Below are 23,880 nucleotides of genomic sequence, written 5' to 3'. Positions count from 1 at the left end.
CTGAACTGCCCGCCGATCATGGGGTTTATTGTCCTGACAAAGGTTGCAGACCCATTTGTTCCCCTTATCAGCAGGCGTCCAAACTGGCAAAAATTAGATCCTGGAGTTGCTAGCTTATCTGAATCGCTTCGTACCATCAAGATCAGGCATAGTAAATTGAGCAATGGGCCTGTTGATAAAGTGACTATTATACCGAGGATAAGCAGAACAACGGCGTCAGGATATCTGTAAGATGCCCCATGTATATAGTACTTACAATGCGGAACTATAGAACAATATTGTCCCCAGTATATTCTGCTTTTGACCGCAGTGAGATGACTAAACGAGCCTGTTGATCCAACGATTATTGTGCCGACAATGTGTAGAGACTGACGAAGGATAATTCAAGGACGCCCTGCGCAGATAGTGCCTATGGGGTGCAGCCCTTGTTTGGCGTTGTTCCCAGGATAAATTGTCTATGGCTGACAGACCAAACAGTTTGAGCCTCAGTTTAAACTCGCGATGAACCTGAGGTAATCCGCTCGGTAGCTGACGGACAACTCAACATTAGCACTTCGTTCTCGTTTATGCTTAACTGACGGATCTTGTCCTATCTCAGTACTCCGTCTCTATTCAAAAAAGTACAGCATACAAATTACATATATATAATGAGTACTAAAAGGACCGGCTTAACCACAGGTTCAACTAACTTCTTACCGTGTAAACCGTATATCGTTATCCTTCTCTGACATTCTGAGAAGGCGGCTCTCCCGTCACAAAAACTCAAAGTTCGGATGAAGACGAAGGTGTTCCAGCGACAGGACCGTCGCTGCACAACATAGGCTATGTAGTGCTACCCTGTAGCCCCACGCTTTCCTGATGTTGCGGTCTGGGAAGAAGGGTTGTCAGCGGGGCGGTCAATGGCAAGATCACATGAGATGCAGAGATCATCAGATGTCTGTCACATTACACTGATTGGGTCACTTGTGTACAGTTTTTATCTGGTGAGAAACTGTCGCTTTCGCATAAGAAGACCGCACGCTAAAGGTCTGGGATGCGGAAACAGGAGCACTTGTGTTCGACATCGATGACCATCAAGAACTTTGGTTTATTCTCCCAACAGAACCAAGGTTGCAAGGTTTGCATTTGGAACATGACGACGGGCAGACAGCGAACCCACCGCTCATCCTCGATAACGCAGTGTGCTCAATAGGCTGGTCGCCGCACAGCAGTCCTTCCCTGAAGGGATTATAAGGTCTGTACTCAGTGTGTACAGTCAATCATCAAGAACGAGTCTGATTAATTGGCGATAGTTGACAAGTGCGAGACAGAAAAGTCTTTACAAGGTCAACTGAGGACGCTACCAGACAATCCACTAGAATCTTTTGGGATGTTTTATCGTATCTCAACGTGTGGGCAAAACTAAAAGCTTTCGCCTCTATTTTGTGGTCAGTACGTGTTCTGATAAAATTTCATCGCTGATTTACCTCATTTGCATTACAGTGCTTTCCCGACGCTAACTAGTACAACAGAACTGCCGCGACCGGACACCGTTTATCGTGCACTCTATGACGTTCACTAAATCCGGTCCCGAGCACGCGATAACCCCACACTGTTGCCAAACGCATGAGGACTCGGAGCCAGGCATTGCTTGTGCACTAAGAGGGCTAACAGCCGTAAATGCAAGGAGGATGACCGTCATGAAATTCATCTAGACTATCAGTGTTATAAGTAGGATCTACAGGTTGGTGAGGTGAGTGAACCTTACCGTCGAAAATGCGAGATTTTAAAGCTAGTAGCGGGGTTTTTTCGTGTTGTTTGTTCGTCAGTTCTGTGCTCATGCGCTTTATAGCTGCTGGTTAAAATATTAATCCGCAAGTTCGAAAGCAGCAATCACGCCTAGTACTGTCGCCTCGGCAGACGAAGACAATCGCTCCATACAAATCGTTCCACGTCGTGAGAGTGCAAAAACCTCTTGATTCATGAAATACTTACGTTACACCGACCTAATGCATGTGCTCCCACTCGCAGTAGGTCTAGGGAAGGCGATATCAAATAACACGAATGACTGAAGCCATTGAATCAATTTGATCCGGTCACAGGACTTTGCATTATATAATGTCCAATAACTGACAAAGTTTCCTCAGTCTGCGGCTAGTGTCGTAGGCAACTCCCAACAGTTTCATACAAATCATTCCTTATCGTGAGAGCGCAGAAATCTCTTGATTCTACATAGAACCGACCTAATGCAACGGCTCCCACCTCATAGCAGGTCTAGGGGAAGCCGGTCAGGGCTTATAATATGACATGCATGATTGAAGCCAATTGATCCGGTCGGCGGTCATAGGACTTTCATGTTCCTCGCAGGCACCTTGCATGACCTTCATCCCATACAGTACTATGTACATCATCTAGTCACGAAGCGCTCATGAGTCATGATCTCCTGGATGCTGTATATACACGGTGGTCATTAGTCTAGGATCCGCAGGAGAAGCGGAGTCGATTTCAAATGGGATGAAATGATGTTGAACTATGGACAATCAAATCCAAAGTATTATTCTGGGTCCGCAGCCAGGCTCGTGCGGCCTGGGTATCAAATAATCGCTCATGCATAACAAGCGCTTCCTATCAGATAGCTGCGACATTCCCGTTCCTATGATACCGTCAGAAATCATCATGGAGAATTCCGACGATGGGTGAGCGCTTTCCGTAACGATAGCATGCGTAATACATAGTCTATCTACTGTCTCGTTGTGCTTTGAACGACAGCGTCTGAGTACTATCATCTTGAAATACAACATGGCGCAGATCATAGCACAGGATGTTAGGGCCGCTAATTGTGCGAGATGACGAGCCATAAACCGGACATCACTTGCCTCGAAAATCATCATTAGGGCTTGTTCCTTCGAATGGTTTGGTCATAAAAACACATAAAAAAAAGTGGCGAATGCAAGCGCGAAATACCTACTTATTTGTGGTGCCAGGACGCATTGAAGCCGGAAGAATCATCCCCACAAAGACAATTTCCTTCTGCATAGGCCACCGACCATAATAAACTGACCAAAAATAATGTTAAACTGACCTTCTCGATCTCGCAACTGGACCACAATCAAGTTACCGACAACATCTGAGAAGGCGAGTCTGGGAGATGAAATGTCGTCCCTATTGTTCCACGTCAGAAGAACAATATTGATTTTAGACAGAGGCAACATTGGTCCCTAATGACCGTTCTCTATCTGAGTGTATGTAGCTTACCTGTTGTGAAGTTGTACTCACTTTAACATATCCTAGGTGCGCTATATTGGAGTATTATTTGTCATGTATGTTCAGAAGACCAAACAACTGGCGTTTGCTAATCAGCCATCTCTCACTCAGCCTGAACATACTGAGTAAGTCTTCTCGCATCATCGTGTTTGTATCCTCTGACCAGTGACATACAGTCAGTGTTCCGACGATCTTGTTGACAGATGCAGTGAGTCTCCTGCACCGATGCCTGCCATTCCTCCCCATTAACCACGACACCCTGTAGGGGTGAGTGTCATTCTTGACCAGCTTCTTCATTCAGTATCAGGACTGTTACAGATGTGAGTCTGTTTGGAGTGTGTGATCCACCTGAGGCCCATCACTAACCGGATTCCTCAGGCCGAATTCTGTACCTCGTATATACTTGGACGAATGTTGTGTCATTTCCAATAGTGTGTGGTGAGTCATGCAGTTGCAAGAAACCTATGATATTGACTTGACCGAAACATGTTGCAGTCATCATGATCGCTCGGTTATATGCCATGTATCAACGATCCAGAAGGATCATGATATTTCTCGTCGTTGTGTCCTTGGCTGTCAACATTTTCGACGCAGTGACCATGGTGATGTCGACGAAGGATATTTCAGGGGGTACACTTAATTGTGAATGAAGAAACGTGCATGGGCCTCATCGATGAATACCAGATGAACTTATTCTCGCTGGCACATATGAGTGCACGATTGGATACGTGGACAATTCCCCACTTCTATTTTCCATGACTTGGATACTCGGCACTGTCTGGGAGGTCCTCGCGCTGTGTTTGGCAGTCTGGATTGCTGTAAAACACTTCCGCGAACTGCGACAACATTCAGCAGGAGGGATTATCGGCGACTGTTTCACAGTGTTGATAAAATCACACGTGCTTTACTTTGCGAGGTGAGCTGATATTTTGAATGTGGTTGCCTTTTCCGCTGAATGTTTGAACGTGCTAGCTGTGTTGCTATGTCTTGCTTCAATCTCATTGTTGATGTGTCTCCAACGATCTTCGCGGTATGGCAATCTTTTGCGGTTCATCATTTCTACAGGACCAATATTCCCTAGAAGCTCAGACGCTTCTTGGTTTAGGTCAGATTTTTCAAGTCATACAGTCCTTTGTGCTAAGACCACGGCTCATCCTTAGCGTCCGAGAATACCACGCTCAGCTCGTGGCCGACTCTGATGCAGCAACCGGCATGGCCTCAATCGCTTTCCAGGAGCGCGTGCATATTTCGACTGGCAGCGGCGTGTAGCACGGGAGATGCTCGATGAAGTTAACGGTAGTCTAGTGCGAGCAGGAGAATTGGCATTTTTCTTGATTTTCAAGTGTCGTCGTGGTACTTATGTATTTGGTGTTGCAGAGAGGATTTCAAGGAGACAGAGGTCTTCGCAAATATTTTGTCGGAACGTGTAATCAGTCATTTGTTCCGAAGAACGTTAAAACAGACAGGATGAGTCTTGAGTCAGATGAGGATAATCATTATGGAGGTGTAGATCGTAATCTTCGGGTCCAATATCAGTGCATGCGTACGGGGACGTTGAACATTGTCGTTGTCATTGAATATTGGAATGATGGCGTAGTGAGTACTGGGGAGGATACCTGAAATTCACGCAAGTGTTGAGTTGCCACAACGCAGATCATAATTGACGGTCCAGATTCGAGAGTCAACTTGTGCCATTTGACTTGTTCATTTATTTGCGTCCCATAAAGCTAACAACGTGATACATTATATATAGATCAAGAAATCGAATTCAAATCGTACCCATTCATGCAATGATAATGTGGGCGAGCGCCTCGCACGCTATACAACTCCCCCGCCGCAGATTCAAAAACGGGCTTGCTTTCTTGACTTGTGTTCCAACTGTAGCGCCTAGGACAAGGTCAGCACTTAGTTGTGAGCCAATGTTTTAATGCGACTAAACTATATGAGCGGATAGTACAGCTGTGCTACGATCAGGTCCCGAATGTTTCAAGAAAGAGATCTTCATACCTCTTGAAGAAAATTTCTCATTTTCAATTTCAATTTCGTAATATGTGAAGATGAACACCGAGTTCTGCTCGGTCTGCGTGAAGTGAAGGTTTGTGACGACCCCACATCAGGTTGGATGAGGAAGCCAGCCTACCTGTGTCGCCATGCTTCCAAGTAAGTGATTTCGCCCGACGACTTCTATGCTCAGAAACTGTTTTTTCTGGCTCGCCGAGGACGGAGGTTTCATCGGCCTTATTGCTCTGTTTGGTCACGAGCTCCAACATGACTGCAGATGTGAGCTTGTAGTGTGTTGGTTTTCCGCACTCTGCAGTCTCCAAGACATGGATCGAGTCCCGCGAACCTGAGAGTTAAGGTGCAGGAAGTTAGAGAATGATCTTAAAACGTCGAAATAAAGGGATCAGTAGGTTACCCACTCTTTTTGAGCAACACAACACCTGTAAACCCGCCATCTTGAGATCCCAAAGACACACAGAAGACACGCCATCTTCATAATCTCTGTTATCAAGATTAATTAGATACTGGCACGAACTTCGAAGATCCTGATGGAAGTGTCTTTGGTGAGGATATCACGGACGGAGTGGGGGTTTCAGATTTTGAATTTATGGTGGAAACGGGGCCGTGTTTTGACTTTCCTCGTTGAAGGTATACTTGGAGTGGCAGGCTGCGTAGGGGCTTTCTTGACCTTTGTACCAAAGTAGCGCCCGGGGCTAGGTCGGCAAACCTGCCGCTGCAGCAACATTCTGAAGTCTTGAACAAATCCTCACTGTCACCGTCCGCGTCCAAGCACATGTCGCAGGAGTGTCACATCGACCCAGTGGATACAGACTACCATGATTTGCATACAATATCTGGATCGGTGCGATAGTAAATCATGGTAGTAGCAGAAAAGCATGAGCCATCTCGGAGCTGGGAACCTTGATGGTGTAGAGACCGGAAAAACCCGAGTAAATGAAAGCTCGGACTATTGGTACTCTAAAAATGGAACACACTCAGTTTTTGGCAGCTACAGTAATCCGTGGCACCATGAACACTATCCGATCTCGGCCACGGCAACGAGGCTATTAGTTAACCTGATCTCATACTTTTCGCGGTCTGGTTCGACGACGACGACTTGGTCCTGGATTCGAGCAAGATTCATCGGCTGCGAGAGAAGTGGTGGACGCCGAGAAGATTCATTTCAGGTCCTTATGGCCCAGGATCAGCTAGCAATCAAGTCTGCACCAACTCCTTCAATCAAGAGCTTACTTGCTCAAGATAACACGACCCTGCCACTCAAATCAAACCCGACTACATGACCTCACCAGCGCAAGGATGATTCCCGTGATTTACGGAACGCCTCCTCCAACTCTGATTTGAGTCCAGGCCAAAAGCGTGCGCCACGACCACCTCCTCCATCTCGCTCCGCAAAAACGCCAGTTCAATCCCCTGCTGTCCCCCTGCTCTTAAGACCAATGTTAATACCAGAAGCTCTTAGGTCACCACGCGCCAGGCCAGAACACTTGTCATTGTCCACAGCGACTCTAACGGCTCTGGACCCACTAATTCATCAGCATCTGGAATCTAGCCGCCGGACCCGAATGCACGGGCGTGCTGAGTCTCGAGGGCATCGGGACGCGTTTGTGGGCTGGTGATGGATGGGGGGTTATGCGCATGATATGATGTGGCATACTTTGGTGTTGATTGGATTGGTGCGTGTGTTTTTTGTTTCGTTTTGGGCTGGGTGTGTGCTGATGTTGATGGGCCGGGGCAGCACGGTATACTTAGTAGTGACTAGTTCGCCTCTCTTGGCATCCTAGAATTTGATTTATCAGCTAGATTTCTGTCTCCCGCGGTCTGGGACTCGTCGACCTTTGATGGTCTAACTTCTCTTCTCTCGGACAGGCCGCATACGCCAGGCTAATTGGCAATTCGAATGACGCGTGCCGAGATGTCGAATACATGTACACAGGATTCCACGAAGTTTCGAACTTCGAAGCTGCTTGCGCACACAATATCTGAACTCAGATAAATTTCACAGTGAATTGTACGCGAAACTGGGCGTAGGGCTCCTGTTTGGATCTGCCCTGTTCAGAACAGGTCATATTTAGGAGATGTGGCACGGCACACAATCAATTACCACACGAGGCGCACACGCCTTGATCTGCGCCTCCAACCTTGGTATGTGACCTTCGAAACGTCAAGCTGTTGCATGCCCCCTTATATATAAACTTCAACCAGGACGCCAACTTCCAGGCTACAGATTACTACCATGCTTCCACGGGAACCGTACAAGGGCTCAACGCGAAAACTAGTACTTTCATTTGATGTCGGGACCACATTCAGTGGAGTCTCATATTGTATGCTAGACCCAGGGGAGGTGCCTGTAATTCGAGGAGTAGCAAGGTCAGTAGCCAGCTCGACCACTGTGTCTCTTGCTCATGGTGAGATTGCAGATATCCTGCGCAAGAGCATGTCGGAGGTGACTCCAAAATACCATCAATTCTCTACTATGATCTTCAAGGAGACGTCCGCGCCGTGGGTGCTGAGGCTTTACAAGAGAATATCATCGAACAGGCAGAAAACGAGGGATGGGTGAGGCTCGAATGGTATGTAAATCGTCGAGGATACAGCATAGATTGTATATTAATCTCGGTCAGGTGGAAACTTCATCTTCGCGCTAAACATCTGGCATCGTCTCACATACGGGAGGACGATATACCATCTCTCCCACGAGGCAAATCCGCAGTGGAAGTCCTCGCCGACTTCATGCGCTACCTCTTCCAATGCGCTCGGACTTACATCCAGGAATCGCATTTGAATTTCTGGAGATCGGTCGAGAATTCTATTGAGTTTGTGCTCACACATCCGAACGGTTGGGAAGGCCAACAACAACAACAGATTAGACGCGCTGTCGAGCTCGCTGGTCTCATCTCATCTAAGGAGGAGCAATCTCACGTGCACCTCTTGACTGAGGGCGAAGCGAGTCTTCATTTCTGTGTTACTAATGTGATTGCATCAGATATATCCTCTAAAACCCCTATAGATGTGTCAGATTGTGCAGACGAGGAGGAAAATCAATCTGACAGCCAGGGGGTCGTTGTCATTGATGCCGGAGGTGGAACTATCGATCTCAGCGCTTACTCGATGAAGTTATCTCCGACGTCGTTCGAGGAGATTGCCCCAGCTGAATGTAAATCCCGTTGTCCTGCATTGTTCCCGTGCTAAAGTCCATTCAGGTTGCCTGCAGGGCTCAGTCTTTGTTACCCGTCGCGCTCATACTCTCTTACAAAGTCCGTGAATGAACCAGTCATGTAGGCAACCGAAAACTAATAGTCATTTGATTTCCCAGAGAAACTTTCGGGCTCGAACTACTCCAACTCTGAGATCATCGAGCAAATGACGAAAATCTTCGACACAACCACGAAGCTTCGGTTCCGTAAGCCTGATGAACCGTCTTACATCAGGTTTGGCACCATCCGTGACAAGGATCCGGAGTATGACATTCGATCAGGGCAATTGAAATTGGCTGGGTTTGTCCATATTCTCTAGCATGCCTTTCCCCATAAAACTCACGTTTTATCGTACAGCCAGGACGTCGCGGACTTATTTGTACCAGCCGTCGAAGCTATCATCGAGGCTTTTGAGCAGCAGAGACGCGCGGCTTCGACTCCAATCAATGTGAGTATTTTATCTCGTTCATATACTAGGAGGATTGTGACATCGTCGTGAAGTTGGTTTGGTTGGTTGGCGGTTTCGCTACCAGCGACTGGCTGTTTGCGAAAGTCCAGGAATATTTTCTACCTCTAGGCATCCGCTTGTGTCGCCCTGATGCCCATGTGTAAGCCCTCGAATATCAACGTGACTACTTCTACTTATCAGGTAACCGCAGCAACAAGGCTGTTGCTGATGGGGCAGTTTCGTTCTACATTGACCACTTAGTGTCCTCCCGGGTTGCACGCGCCACTTATGGCATTGAATGCCGCGGTCAGTACGACTCTCAGAATCCTGAACACCAGGCCCGAAAACGCACGATAACGACCGATGTCACCGGTGTGCTGCGTGTCCCAAGTATGTTTCAGAGTATTTTGCTGAAGGTGAATAAAAATTAAATTCACTCGTTCGGTATGTGTTAAACTGTATTATAGGGAACTCAAGTATCTGAGCTGTGCGAATTCCGGAAGCCTTTCTATATTACACGAACATCACTCGCTAAATGCGAGAGTTATAGCGTGGACATAATGCGCTACGGGGGTGCCCTCCAGGAGCCGCGGTGGTTAGACGTTGAACGATGTACTATGAATTATTCCTGACTCGAGCACACATGCTGACTTGATCCAATTCAGCCTCATTTTCCACGCTATGCACGATTGATGCCAACCTCCGCGAGCTATCCCGAACACTTCGTCCCAAAAAATCAGCTTCAAATCAAGCAAAGTATTACAAGGTTGAATTTGACGTCATCATTTTATTTGGCCACACGGAACTGAAAGCCCAGATCAGTTGGAAGGAAAAGGTTCGCGACTCATTTCATCGATCTACTTTCTCGCTGATCGAGAACATTGCAAAGGGTGTTGAAAGGCGGTAAGCGCGACTTGCCGTTTTGTGATTGATTTCGTTACATTAATCTGTTATAGGAGCCCAGCAACTATAGTCTACGACGAGTAGTGTCAAGACCGAAATGCAGCTCTTTGCACATGCTGCAGCTGCAGAAGAGTGTCAGCATCATGTAGAGCAGTCGTGCCATCTGAATCATCTGTATCAATGTTACCTCAAGTATCACCAAGTTTGGTATACACAACAGAACATCATAAGTCGAGTAGAACATGCTGAGGCGGTCCAAGGTATTGACCGCACCCTCGAACATCCACACTCTTCCTCGACCAAGACGACGACGGCGACTTGCACGACTCGTTCAACCGACTATAAACATCATTCGTGTCATAGACGTATACATAATATATGACCACGATGAACATCACTGTGGGGCAAGAAACACGCATATATGCGTACCAATGGCAATATCGACCTGCTCATTCAGTGCGCGATCTTCAGCTCTGCAACTAGTAGACTGAATAGTATATGCCCTTGTGTCGAAGGCAGAAATTCCCGGCGTCACAAATGAAATGGAAAACGGAATAGCGAGGCAGGTAGAGCAATGGGTTGGACGTAGTTCTGATAAGAGTTCATGGTATCAACTAATTCGAGCTCGGAGGACTTACGATGCCATGAGATTACGTTCACACTAGAAGAGTCGCTGTGGATGAAAAAGCCGCTATTGGCAGGTGCTCGTACCTGATAGTGCCTAATTCAGTGATCGTATCATGTGTTTGATCGGGAATACCTGCTGATGCGAGGTGGACGCTCTCGCAGCGAAATACGGGAAGTAAATTCTGATGTTCTACAGCAAACTTCCGTTGCATTCGGCCATGCAAACCTATCCCCTGCAGCTGGCTACGATCTAAGTTCAAACACAGCAAATATCAAAAAGTTACCGTGACATTGTTTTTTGATTCTGATGGGCAAATATATGTCCAGCTGCAGTGCGTGGAAGATCGCATGATTGGAATGCAGTAAATGATTACTATGAGGCTGTCGCGAGGCAGCGGCGTGGCTTGGTAAAAATAGAGCCTACAACTACAACTGTGTCATGAAATCCTGTCATACACACGAGAACTCACTGACATTAATATCATTACTTTGCTACTTAAGAGGACCAAGCAGAAAAGCAGCGAGTACTCTGTGCAATCGTCCTTCTCATTTTCTATCATGACCAGTGACAGAGCCCAGAAAATATACGGGCGGCTTACCCTAATGAGCATGATTCCCTTGCGACACCGACCATCGAGGAAGCTATGTCTTCTGAATACGCCGTCCACTGAAGAAGCTCCACCCCACAAAAGGCCAACTCAGAAATCGCTGCGCTTACTACAACCAGCATGTGGGAAGGTAGTATTTGATTGCTTTGTCATGATGCACTGCTGTACAAGAACTTCATCCCGGAAACAAGGTGTCGGAATCACGAACAGTTGAAATTCACGTTCTTTCATCTTTCAAATTTTGCGGTGTTCAAGTGTTCCGCCTGTGCAAACCGCCCCACATCTTTGTGTAAATCAATATTTTATTGCATGATTGAGCACAGGTGTTGTTCCAATCCACGTCCCTACCCAGGCTACCCTACGAACAACATGAGTAGAGCTCGACCCCCATTCACATCAACTGCATGATGCATTTGTGGTGGCATGTTTTGCATCAGTTTTCATTAGATTATCGATTAAGCGTCGAGGGTGTGCGTTGGCATCTGTCGGCAAGTGTGCTATCTTCTTAAAATCTCTGACTTTTCTGATGGCGTGCCGACAGAGTGTTACCCCCTTCAGCCCTGGGATATCATAGGTGCTGCTGAGGCTCATATCAATAATATCACCATCAAGATGCACACGATCAAGCTGTGCAGTACAAAGGACAACAATTCGGGCTTCATGCGGTCATAACCGTGCGTTCGACTCTTCTTTTCGCCCATGTCGTCTCTCAGTGCTGTCTTGATCTAGGAATTGCTTGTATCTCCATCAGATATCAATCACTGAATTGTAACTAGGATGCCCCTGGCCGTGAAATATGATGCTTGTCACCACCGCACCAACTCCATGATGCAAATAGAGGATTCTGTGCTGATCATTTTTGACATCCTTATGATAGGATAGCCCGACGAGGGAGGCAGAGAGCGAGAAGGTGTGCGTGAAGCGACAAAGAGGCAATGACTAGGTTGGGATATGTACTTGCAGGGAGGTATTGCTAGCCTGGGTAGGTGGATCTCCCCTACTAGTATTTCTAACGGCTGACTTTTCTGGTCTAGCATCATGCCGACGCAATGAACCATTGTTGATCTTATGGATGACACTATTATTAGAAGGAAAATAAATCATATGAGATCTATTTAGTACTAGAACCTATGGTGCCGATTACTTTCGCATCACCGCCATTTTATTCAAGGCCCGCTACATCACTTCGAACGTGACATCATATCCATCGACAGGAACGGATATCATCCCTCGGTCATCTAAGCACTGGGTGGTGGTGGTATATCTAGCACGAATATCATCATTGTATGTCCACCAAGTTCCCTTCTCCCTCACATACATCCTCTAACAGTATGACACTAATCTCAGACGACCCTAGTTATTGGCCACTCATCAACGCTGGGCGTATTGGCAGCTATTTTGCAGGTTCTTGAAGAGCAGTCAGATGTTGACCTCGATCTGACCTTGATTGTGGTTTTCCAGTTGCCGCCTTTGTTGCAGTGACATATGATTGGGGTGAGCACCATAACATTAGAGAATTGCTGATTTCCTACACGTATTTCCAGCGCTTTCGTTCGGACAGGAGGTACGTTAATGCTATGATCGGAGCAGCCATCTCGCTAATATTTGTTTGTAGGTTGAACTGGTCTGGGTGAGCATAGTTCCACGTCAGAAGAACAATATTGATTTGCGACAGAGACAACGCTGGTCTCTGATGACCGTTCTCTATCTGAGTGTACGTAGCTTACCTGTTCTGAATTTGTGCTGACTTGACAATATCCTAGGTGCGCTATCTTGGAATTTTTTATGCTGTGTATGTTCGGAAGACTTAACAATTGGTGTTGTGCTAATCTGCCATCATGATCTCTTACAATCAGCATGAGCATACTCTGTATGTCTTCCCTCATTACTTGTGTTTTTTCTTCTGAACAGTAGCATACAGTCGATGTTCCTACGATCTTGTTGACAGATGCAGTGAGTCTTCTGCACCGATGCCTGCTATTCCCATTCAATTAACCGCGACGCCCTGTAGGGGTGAGTGTCATTCTTGACCAGCTTCTTTGTTTGCTATCATGACTGCTACAGATGTGAGTCTGTTTGTAGCGTGTGATCCCCCCAAAGCCCATCACTAAACGGATTTCTCAGGCCGGATACTGTACCTCTTGTGGAATTGGATGAGTGTTGTAGCATTTCCAATGCTGTGTGGTGAGTTGTGCAGTTACAAGACCTATGATATTGACTTGACCGAAACATGTTGCAGTCATCATGATCGCTCGGTTACATGCCATGTATCAACGATCCAGAAGGATCCTGATATTTCTCGTCGTCGTGTCCTTGGCTGTCAACATTTTCGACGGAGTGGTCATGGTAATGATAACGAGGCAAACTTCAGGAGGTACACTTAATTGTGAATGAAAACCGTGCATGGCGCTCATTGATGAATACCAGAGGAACTCATTCTCTCTGACACCTATACGTGTCTGATTGGCTATTCAGACAATTTTTTACTTCTGTCTTCCATGACTTGGATACTCGGCACTGTCTGGGAGGTCCTCGCGCTGTGTCTCGCAGTCTGGATTGCTGTAAAACACTTCCGTGAACTGCGACAACATTCGGCAGGAGGGATTATCAGCGACTGTTTCACGGTGTTGATACAATCACACGTGCTTTACTTTGCGAGGTGAGCTCATATTGTGAATATGGTTCCCTTTTCCGCTGAAAGATTGAATGTTCTAGCTTTGTTGTTGCGTCTTGCTTCAACCTCATTGTTGATTTGTCTCCAACGCTCTTGGCAGTATGTCAATCTTTCACTGACCTCTGCATGCGACCACCGTTCATCATTTCTATAGGACCAATTTTCCCTGGACACTCAGATTCTTCTTGGTTTTTGTCAGCTTTTGGAAATCATACAGTCCTTTGTGCTGGGACCACGCCTCATCCTAAGCGTTCGAGAATATAACGCTCGGCTCGTAGCAGACTCTGACGCAGCAACCGGCATGACCTCAATCGCTTTCCAGGAGCGCGTGCAAATATCGACAGGCAGTGGCGTGTAGCATGGGAGATGCTCAACGGAGTTAACGATAGTCTGGTGCTCTGCGGGGAGCAGGAGAATTGTTTTTCTTCTTGATTTTCAACTTTCGTCGGGGCACTTATTTATTTGTTGTTGCAGAGTGGATTTCAAGCAGATATTGGTCTTGGCAAATATTTCGTTATAATATGTATTTAAGTTGTTTGTTCCGAAGGACGTTGAAAGAGACATGACAAGGTGTCAAGTCAGACCAATCATTATGGAAGACGTAGAAGGAATCAGCGTGGCATGAATATTAATCTTTGGGTCTAATATTGGTGACGCGCATGGGGAGGTTGAACATTGAATTTTGAGTATTCATATGATGCCATAGTGCTGGGGAGGATGTCTGAAATTCAAGCAAGTGTCGAGTTCCCACAACGCAGATCATAATTGACGGTCCGGATTCGAGAGTCGACTTGTGCCATCCCACTGTTCTTTTATTTGCGTTCTCAGCTAGATCACGCTCCTACCCTACAAAAAGCTAACAACGTCACATATTAGATATAGATCAAGACATCGACTCCAAATCGTACCAATTAATGCGATGATAATGCAGACGAGCCCTGTAGGCTACACAGCTCCCCCGCCACCCATTCAACATATCGATTATGTCAACCGCGGCTGCATGATGAAATTATTGTGGTGCATTTTGCAATCAGTTTTCGTCAGTCGCCCTAGGCCCTTACCATATCTTTCGCATTTACGCTCCCAGACTGAAGTCGCAAGGCCGAGTTAGCGAGACGGCGATGCTGTTAATTTCATTTGGAAGCCCTGACTCGTGTTCCTTAGTCAGACCCATGTGCACAGAACTTGGAGTTATAATTTGCGATGCCGCCAATAGGGAAAGGGGATGGTTTGAATGAGCATCTGTGGACGTGGGGAGCAACTACGAAGGTTCCCTCGTATGGGGCTTCTTCGCACGTTGAGAACGTGCGTTCTCCTCTTCGTCAAGGGAGACAGATAGGAAAGGCATGGGTCCCTTGAGGAATTTAGGTTGTCCGATGGGCGTGGCTGCTATGGTAGCACTCGAGATTTAGATGGAGGTGTCTTTGGTTAGGAGATCACAGATTGAGTGGGGGTCCCAGTTTTGATTTGAATTTGTGGTGGAAACGAGGCGTTTTGACGTTCCTCGTTGGATGTATTTGTACCAAGGTGGCGCCTGGGGCTAGGTCGGCAAACCTTTTGCTACCGCGAAATTCTGAATTTGAACAGGTCTTCAATGTCGTCGTCCACGTCCAGGCGCATGTCGCAAGAGTTTGCGAGGGTCAAAGTCAATGGCCTGCGCAGAGAGGACGGATGCACAGTCGCAGATGTGGGAAAGGAAGTGCCAAAGGTGGTGTTGGGATTCGATGGCGGGATGAACTTGGGAGTGTTTCTCTGCGAGGCGTTGAGCGCCAATGAACCGAGAGTAGAGGGAGTAAGTAATTGTTCTGTGGAACGACACCAGTCGGCAGGACGCAGGCACGGGTGATGGAAAGCGTGCTTGTGTCGTTGTAGACTGTGCGAAAGGCTGTGAAAAAAGATAGTAAGACAAGGGAGGTGGTAGGGAAGGGAATACGTACTGAGCAATCCTCTCCTTATAATCAACCTTTGCGATTGTCGTGAAATCTTAGGTCGCAGATTGGGGCCAGTCATTTGGGCCTCTGGCAACAGTGATACCGTGCGCAATCTTGTTGAGAAAGTCCGGAGGTGGAATTGAGCTGTTGAAAGGCAGGATAAGATGAGAAGGTAACAAATCCAAGGTCTATCGCGCATTTTGGGTCAATCGCTTGAGGAAACCCGAAATTCTACGCACCATGCCAAGTGACCTAATCTGATCTTCCTTTCCACTTTACGCTTAGGGTTGTCAAAGTCGTAGTTTGAACAATTCCATGAGTCGAATGAAAAAACGTGAATGGGCTACGAGAAGAGTGCGCGGAGCAGAAGAAAGAAGAGAACTTTGAGTTGTTGAAAGACGCGGTCTGATTACTGAAGGAGTATGTGGGTTGGAGAATGAGAGCGAGTGGGGAAGCTTGTGCAGGAGAGGAAGTTATCTTGTAACAAGTGCCGGGTCACTTTGAAAACTGCACCGAAGTCCATAGACGGTATCGCATGGGCCAGGCTGTTTGGGTAATGTTAATGAATGCGCGCCGACGTGCAAAGAGGCTTTATTCAAATCTGTATTAACCCATGAGCAAGTCCTCGGCGACTCACCGAACGACTCGGACGTATCGTACAGGAAAGTTCAACATGTATTGTCACCCGTGGGAATTTGCTATTGTCAGAGTGGCTGCAGCGTTGGATTTTTAGAAGGTTTCAAAGAAAAAAGTTGCATAGTGTTCACTGATTATCGTATCTTCAAGGAGTACAGTTCAACTACATACGATCCAACAACCAGGTCCTCGCAACAGATAACTCCCCGCTCACCTCCGTTCCTCCCACACGACGATTAAGTACTCGTAATCAAATCGAAGAGATAGAGGTAAAACCACAAAGAAGAGCTCGAAAAAATTCAACTTGAACGAGTCAAAGAGCTCCTCGCATGAATAAGTTCACCAGCATAATATATCAGCTTGCTCAGGATAACACGACCCTGCCACTCAAATCAAACCCAATTACATGGCCTCGCCAGCGCAAGGATGATTCCCGTGTACAACATCGAGAACTACGGAACGCCTCCTCCAACTCTGATTTAAGTCCGGGCCAAAAGTCTGCACCACCACCGCCTCCTCCATCTCGCTCAGCCAAAAAGCCAGTTCAATCCCCTGCTGTCCCCCTGCTCTTAAGACCAGTGCTAGTTCCAGAAGCTCTTATCACCACGCGCCAGTCGAGAACACTTGTCAGTGTCCACAGCGACTCTAACGGCTCTGGACCCACTACAGTGCCCATCGTCAGGCTCTACGACATTTCACCCCAGGCAGCATGGCACGCACCACGAGCGTCCTCCCAAGCACCCCCACCACGTCGGCGCTGTAACGAGCGGTACACTGCTCCAATCACACACGGGGTTCGCTTATCTTGGACACGAGGGTAGATTCATCAGCATCTGGAACATACCCACTGGACCCGAATGCACGGGCGTGCTGAGTCTCGAGGGCGCCGGGACGCGTTTGTGGGCTGGGGCATGGATAGGATGATATGCGCGTATGATGTGATGTACCGTACTTTGGTGTTGATTGGATTGGCACGTGTGTTTCTTGTTTCGTTTTGGGCTGGGTGTGTGCTGATGTTAATGGACCGGGGCAGCATGATATACTTAATATTGGCTAGTTCGCCTCTCTTGGCATCCTAGAATTTGATTCATCAGCTATATTTCTGTCTCCAGCGGTCCGGGACTCATGAACCTTTGATCGTCTAACTTCTCTTCTCTCGGACCGGCCGCATACGCCAGGCCAATTGGCAATTCGAGCGACGCGTGCCGAGATGTGGAATACATGCACACAGGGTTCCATGAAACCTCGAACTTCGAAGCTACTTGCGCACAATATCTGAACTCAGATAAATTTCATAGTGAATTGTCGAAACTGGGCGTAGAACTCCGGTTTGGATCTGCCCTGTTCAGAACGGGTCAAATATATATGTGACCTTCGAAACGTCAAGCAGCTGCAAGCCCCTTTGTATATAAACTTCAACCAGGACGCCAACTTCCAGGCTACATATTACTATCATGCTTCCACGTGAACCGTACAAGGGTTCAACGCGAAAATTAGTGCTTGCATTTGATGTCGGGACCACATTCAGTGGAGTCTCGTATTGTATGCTAGACCCAGGGGAGGTGCCTGTTATTCGAGGAGTAGCAAGGTCAGTAGCCAGCTCGACCATAGTGTCTCTTGCTCATGGTGGGATTGTAGATATCCTGCGCAAGAGCATGTCGGAGGTGACTCCAAAATACCATCGATTCTCTACTATGATCTTCAAGGAGACGTCCGCGCCGTGGGTGCTGAGGCTTTACAAGAGAATATCATCGAACAGGCAGAAAACGAGGGATGGGTGAAGCTAGAATGGTATGTAAATCGTCGAGGATAAAGCATAGATTGTATATTAATCTCGGTCAGGTGGAAACTTCATCTTCGCGCTAAGCATCTGGCATCGTCTCACATACGGGAGGACGATATACCATCTCTCCCACGAGGCAAATCCGCAGTGGAAGTCCTCGCCGACTTCATGTGCTACCTCTTCCAATGCGCTCGGACTTACATCCAGGAATCACATTTGAATTTCTGGAGATCGGTCGAGAATTCTATTGAGTTTGTGCTCACACATCCGAACGGTTGGGAAGGCCAACAACAACAACAGATTAGACGCGCTGTCGAGCTCGCTGGTCTAATATCATCTAAGGAGGAGCAATCTCACGTGCACCTCTTGACTGAGGGCGAAGCGAGTCTTCATTTCTGTGTTACCAATGCGATTGCATCGGATATATCCTCTAAAAACCCTATAGATGTTTCAGATTATGCCGACGAGGAGGAAAATCAATCTGACAGCCAGGGGGTCGTTGTCATTGATGCCGGAGGTGGAACGATCGATCTGAGCGCCTACTCGATGAAGTTATCTCCGACTTCATTCGAGGAGATTGCCCCAGCTGGATGTGAATCCCGCTTTCCTGCGTTATTAACGGCGTATAGCTTGTTCAAATACTATGTTGTACCCCTTGAAACATATTCTAGACACTCCAAATAGATCAACATTTGAATGTCCAACTGCGCACAGGCCCTGGAGTGGTGAGATCTTTCTGATCAAGCTATCCACGTTTTACCACAGAAACATTCCTATGACGATCCACATCGATCGTGACGATGAAACCGTCAAAGACCAAATCGGAGGCTAAAGACAACTACATGATGGATTTATTGTGGTACGTTTCGCATCGGGTTTCATTGTATTCAACGTTGAAGGTGTGCGCTGGCAGCTAGGTCCAAGAACAACAAGTCTAGGCTTGATGCGGTCATTAACGGTGCTTCCCACTTTTCTTTTCCCCCATGTTGCTATCTTGAGCTAAAGATGGTGTTTTATCTTCACCAGATATCAATCGCGGAATTTCAACCACGATGTCTCTGGCTGTGAAAACTGATACCTGTTACCACCCCACCAACTCCACGATGCAAATTTGAAAATACTAAGTCCATCATGACCAGCATGTAAGAATGGTATCAGGTGCAAGGTGACAAAAAAAATCACGAACAGTTCTAGATGTTCTTTCATCTTTTGCGGTGTTCAAGTTCTGCCCGTGCAAATGTGTTATGACCAACTTGTTCTACGTACATTGAGCACATCTTGAAATCATTATTTATTCGCTGATAAAGTACAGGCTGGAAACATTGGCTATTAGAATGAAGATCAACGATATAAGAGATCTACTAGTACCTGTAGTGAACAACTTCGATAGAAGGGAAGACAATGCCGCACCAACACTAAACGGTTCTGCCGTTGGCACGGGGTGCGGTGATCGTTGGCATCGAACCTTTAATATTATAACACCCGATCACTTTCGCATCACCGCCATTTTATACAAGGCCCGCTACATCACTTCGAACATGACATCATATCCATTGACAGGAACGGATATCTATAGGTCATACAAGCACTGGATGGTCACGGCTAGCTATAGTATATATAGCACGAATATCATCATTGTATGTCCACAAAGTTCCCCGCTCCCTCACATCCATCCTCTAACAGTATGACCCTGGTCTCAGATGACCCTAGTTATTGGCCACTCATCAACACTTGGCGTATTGGCAGCTATTTTATAGGTTCGTGAAGCGCAGTCAGATTTCGGCGCTCATGTCTCGATCTGACCTTGACTGTGGTGTCCCAGTTGCCGCCTTTGTTGGATTGACGTATGATTGGGGTGAGCATCATAACATTAGAGAATTACTGATTTCCTACAAGTATTTCCAGCCCTTACGTTCGGACAAGAGGTAGGTTGATGCTATGACCGGAGCAGCCATCTTGCTAAGATTGGTTTGTAGGTCGAACTGATTTGGGTGAGCAGAGTTCCACGTCAGAAGAACAATGTTGATTTGTGACAGAGACAACATTGGTCCCTGATGACCGTTCTCTATCTGAGTGTACGTACCTTGCCTATTGTGATTTTGTGCTGACTTTAAGATATCCTAGGTGCGCTATCTTGGAGTATTGTTTGTCATGTATGTTCAGAAGACTAAACAATTGGCGTTGTGCTAATCACCCATCTCTCGCACTCAGCCTGAACATACCGAGTAAGTCTTCTCGCATTCACCGTGTGTGTATCTTCTGAACAGTAGCATGCAGTCAATGTTCCTACGATCTTGTTGACAGATGCAGTGAGTCTTCTGCACCAATGCCTGCTATTCCCATTCAATTAACCGCGACGCCCTGTAGGGGTGAGTGTCATTCTTGGCCAGCTCCTTCGTTTACTATCATGACTGCTACAGATGTGAGTTTGTTTGTCGTGTGTGATCCACCCAAGGCCCATCACTAACCGGATTTCTCAGGCCGGATTCTGTTCCTCATGTGCAATTGGACGACTGTTGTGGCATTACCAATGCTATGTGGTGAGTTGTGCAGTTACAAGACCTATGATATTGGCTTGACCGAAACATGTTGCAGTCATCATGATCGCTCGGTTACATGCCATGCATCAACGATCCAGAAGGATCCTGATATTTCTCGTCGTCGTGTGCTTGCCTGTCAACATTTTCGACGTAGTGGTCATGGCAATGGGAATGAGGCATATTTCAGGGGGTACACTTAATTGTGAATGAAAACCGTGCATGGGGCTCATTGATGAATACAAGAGGAACTCATTATCTCTGGCACATATGCGTGCATGATTGGCAATGGGGACAATGCCCTCCTTCTGGCTTCCATGACTTGGATACTCAGCACTGTCTGGGAGGTCCTCGCACTGTGTCTCGCAGTCTGGATTGCTGTAAAACACTTCCGTGAACTGCGACAACATTCGGCAGGAGGGATTATCGGGGACTGTTTCACGGTGTTGATAAAATCCCACGTGCTTTACTTCGCGAGGTGAGCTCATATTGTGAATGTGGTTCCCTTTTCCGCTGAATGATTGAATGCGCTAGCTTTGTTGCTGCATCTTGCTTCAACCTCATTGTTGGTTTGTCTCCAAAGATCTTAGCGGTATGGCAATATTTTACTGACCTCTCCATGCGACCGCCGTTCATCATTTCTATAGGACATATTTTCCGTGGACAGTCAGATTCTTCTTGGTTTTGGTCAGATTTTGCAAGCCATACAGTACTTTGTGCTGGGACCACGCCTCATCCTAAGTGTTCGAGAATACCACGCTCGGCTCGTGGCAGACTCTGATGCAGCAACCGGCATGTCCTCAATCGCTTTCCAGGAGCGCGTGCAAATATCGACAGGCAGTGGCGTGTAGCATGGGAGATGCTCAACGGAGTCAACGGTAGTTTGGTGCTCTGCAGGGAGCAGGAGAATTGTCTTTTTTCTTGATATACAAGTTTCGTTGTGGTACTTATTTACTCGGTGTTGCGCAGTGCATTTCAAGGAGACATAGGTCCTCGCAAATATTTCGTTGTAATATGTATTTAAGTTATTCGTTCCGAAGAACGTTGAAAGAGACGTAACGAGGTGTCAAGTCAGACCAATCATTATGGAGTACGTAGAAGGAATCAATGTGTCATAAATATTAACTTTGGGTCTAATATCGGTGACGCGCATGGGGAGGCTGAACGTTAACATTAACAATGAATATTCGAATGATGGCATAGTACTGGCGAGGATATCTGAAATTCATGTCAGTGTTGAGTTCCCACAACGCAGATCATAATTGACGGTCCGGATTCGAGAGTCGACTTGTGGCATCCCACTGTTCTTTTATTTGCGTTCTCAGGTAGATCACGCTCCTACCCCACAAAGCTAACAACGTCACATATTAGATATAGATCAAGACATCGACTCCAAATCATACCCATTCATGCGATGATAATGCAGACGAGCTCCCTGCAGGCTATACAGCTCCCCCGTCACCCATTCAACATATCGAAATGTCAACCGCGGGCTGCATGATGAAATTGCTGTGGTGCATTTTGCAATCAGTTTTCGTCAGTCGCACTGGGCCCTCACCATATCTTTGTATTTACGCTCTCGGGCTCAAGTACCAAGGCCGAGTTAGCGAGACGGAGACGCTCTGAATTTCATTTGGAAGTCCTGACTCGTGTTCCTTAGTCAGATCCTTGTGTACAGAACTTGCAGTTGTAATTTGCAATGCCGCCAGTAGGGAAAGGGGATGTTTTGCATGAGTATCTGGCGACGCAAGGAACGACCACGAAGGTTCCCTCGTGTGAGTGGGGTTGTCAATTTTTTATTTGAATTTGTGGTGCAAATGGGGCGTTTTGACTTTCCTTGTCGAACATATTTGTACCAAAGTAGCGTCTGGGGCTAGGTCGGCAAACCTTCCGATATGGAGAAATTGTGAATTATTGAACAGATTTGTCCGCGTGCATGTCGCAGGAGCTTGCAAGAGTCAAATTGAATGACCTGCGCAGAGAGAACGGATGCAGAGTCGCGGATGTGGAAAACGGCGGTGCCAAAGGTGGAGTTGGAAGTCTAGGACGGGGTGGACTTGCGAGTGTTTCTCTGCGAGGCGTTGAGCGTCAATGAACTGAGATTAGAGGGAGTAAGTAACTGTTCTGTGGAACGACACCAGTGAGCAGGACACAGGCACGGGTGATGGAAAGCATGCTTGTATCGTTGTAGACTGTGCGAAATGCTGTGAAAAGAGATAGTAAGACAAGGGAGGTGGTAGGGAAGGGAAGACGTACTGAGCAATCCTCTCCTTATAATCAGCCTTTGCGATTGTCATGAAATCTTAGCATGTGTCGTGGTCACAAATTGGGGCCAGTCATTTGGGCCTCTGGCAACAGTGATACCGCGTGCAATCTTGTTGAGAAGAGAGGTGGAATTGAGCTGTTGAAGGACAGGATACACCCAAGGTCTATCGGGCATTTTGGGTCAATCGCTTAACAAAACCCGAGATTCTACGCACCCTGCCAAGTAAGCTAATTTAATCTTGATCAAAGTCGTAGTCTGGGAAATTCCATGAGTCGTTACTGTTCTTATTTGAAGACAGGCGAGAAATGAAGATATGAGACGTGGTTAAGCTACGAGAAGGAATGCGTGGAGCAGAAGAAAGAAGAGAACTTTGAGTTGTTGAAAGACGCGGTCTGATAACTGAAGGGATATGTGATTGGGGGATGAGAGCGAGTGGGGAAACTTCAAATTAAGCGGAAGGGTGTTTTCTTGTAACAAGTGCCGGGTCACTTTGAAAACTGCACTGAAGTCCATAGTATCGCGTGGGCCAGGTGTTTCGATTAACAAGTGCTATGCAGGATGCAGATATAAATCTGCTGTTAATGAATTCGCGCCGACGTGCATATGCATATTGGCAGAAAGGGGTTATTGCAAGAGGCTTTGTTCAAATCTGAATTAACCCATGTGCATCACGAACGACGTGTATTGTCGCCCGTGGGAATTTGCTATTGTCAGAGTGCCTGCAGCATTGAATTTTTCAGAGTCAGTCAGTCACTACCAAACGAATTCGGTTATCGTTGTGGACCGTGGTGAAGCACAGGTCCTTCCTGGTGTATTCAATAACCAGCTCACCTCCGTCAGTGCATGGTATTGTGAAGGTGAGTAAATTATTTATGGTTCAATCCCCCCGTTGTTCCATTATGCTTCTTTTGCCCTTCGTCCTATCGATAACTTTAGTGTGTTTATCATGATATGTTGTCGTCTCAAGTCCAGGGTTCCGTCTAGATCTAGAACTCCATCAACATTATT

General features: G+C 46.8%; 4 protein-coding genes across 4 annotated transcripts; 3 read left to right on the top strand and 1 right to left on the bottom strand.

Annotated features, from left to right (window-relative positions):
• Window positions 1–7,470: 7,470 nt before the first annotated feature.
• DEU56DRAFT_931625 (uncharacterized protein) lies at window positions 7,471–10,279 on the top strand. The gene is made up of 10 exons (XM_041358718.1): window positions 7,471–7,632; window positions 7,683–7,835; window positions 7,887–8,419; window positions 8,466–8,519; window positions 8,579–8,763; window positions 8,821–8,907; window positions 8,961–9,067; window positions 9,119–9,323; window positions 9,375–9,519; window positions 9,573–10,279. Exons 1-10 carry the CDS (start codon window positions 7,499–7,501, stop codon window positions 9,812–9,814), a joined length of 1,845 nt encoding a protein of 614 aa, XP_041201917.1. The 5' UTR covers window positions 7,471–7,498; the 3' UTR covers window positions 9,815–10,279.
• A 4,818-nt stretch (window positions 10,280–15,097) lies between these two features.
• DEU56DRAFT_162276 (uncharacterized protein) lies at window positions 15,098–15,954 on the bottom strand. Its single transcript, XM_041344834.1, has 2 exons — window positions 15,657–15,954; window positions 15,098–15,604 (listed from the first exon to the last, which is right to left on the bottom strand). Exons 1-2 carry the CDS (start codon window positions 15,847–15,849, stop codon window positions 15,366–15,368), a joined length of 432 nt encoding a protein of 143 aa, XP_041201916.1. The 5' UTR covers window positions 15,850–15,954; the 3' UTR covers window positions 15,098–15,365.
• Window positions 15,955–16,409: 455 nt separating this feature from the next.
• On the top strand, window positions 16,410–17,302 carry DEU56DRAFT_162228 (uncharacterized protein). The gene has a single exon (XM_041344833.1). The coding sequence runs from the start codon at window positions 16,616–16,618 to the stop codon at window positions 17,105–17,107; it is 492 nt and encodes a 163-aa protein (XP_041201915.1). The 5' UTR covers window positions 16,410–16,615; the 3' UTR covers window positions 17,108–17,302.
• Window positions 17,303–17,454: 152 nt separating this feature from the next.
• On the top strand, window positions 17,455–18,753 carry DEU56DRAFT_895704 (uncharacterized protein; the record flags this gene model as incomplete). The annotated part of the gene is made up of 3 exons (XM_041356399.1): window positions 17,455–17,874; window positions 17,925–18,077; window positions 18,129–18,753. The coding sequence occupies exons 1-3, from the start codon at window positions 17,741–17,743 to the stop codon at window positions 18,751–18,753; spliced, it is 912 nt and encodes a 303-aa protein (XP_041201914.1). The 5' UTR covers window positions 17,455–17,740.
• Window positions 18,754–23,880: the final 5,127 nt, after the last annotated feature.

The sequence above is a fragment of the Suillus clintonianus genome (assembly GCF_016758775.1).
Source record: "Suillus clintonianus strain FC179 chromosome Unknown DEU56scaffold_155, whole genome shotgun sequence".
NCBI lineage: Eukaryota > Fungi > Basidiomycota > Agaricomycetes > Boletales > Suillaceae > Suillus > Suillus clintonianus.
The sequence above is the reverse complement of the archived record's forward strand: the minus strand, read 5'-3'. Positions and strand labels throughout refer to the sequence as shown.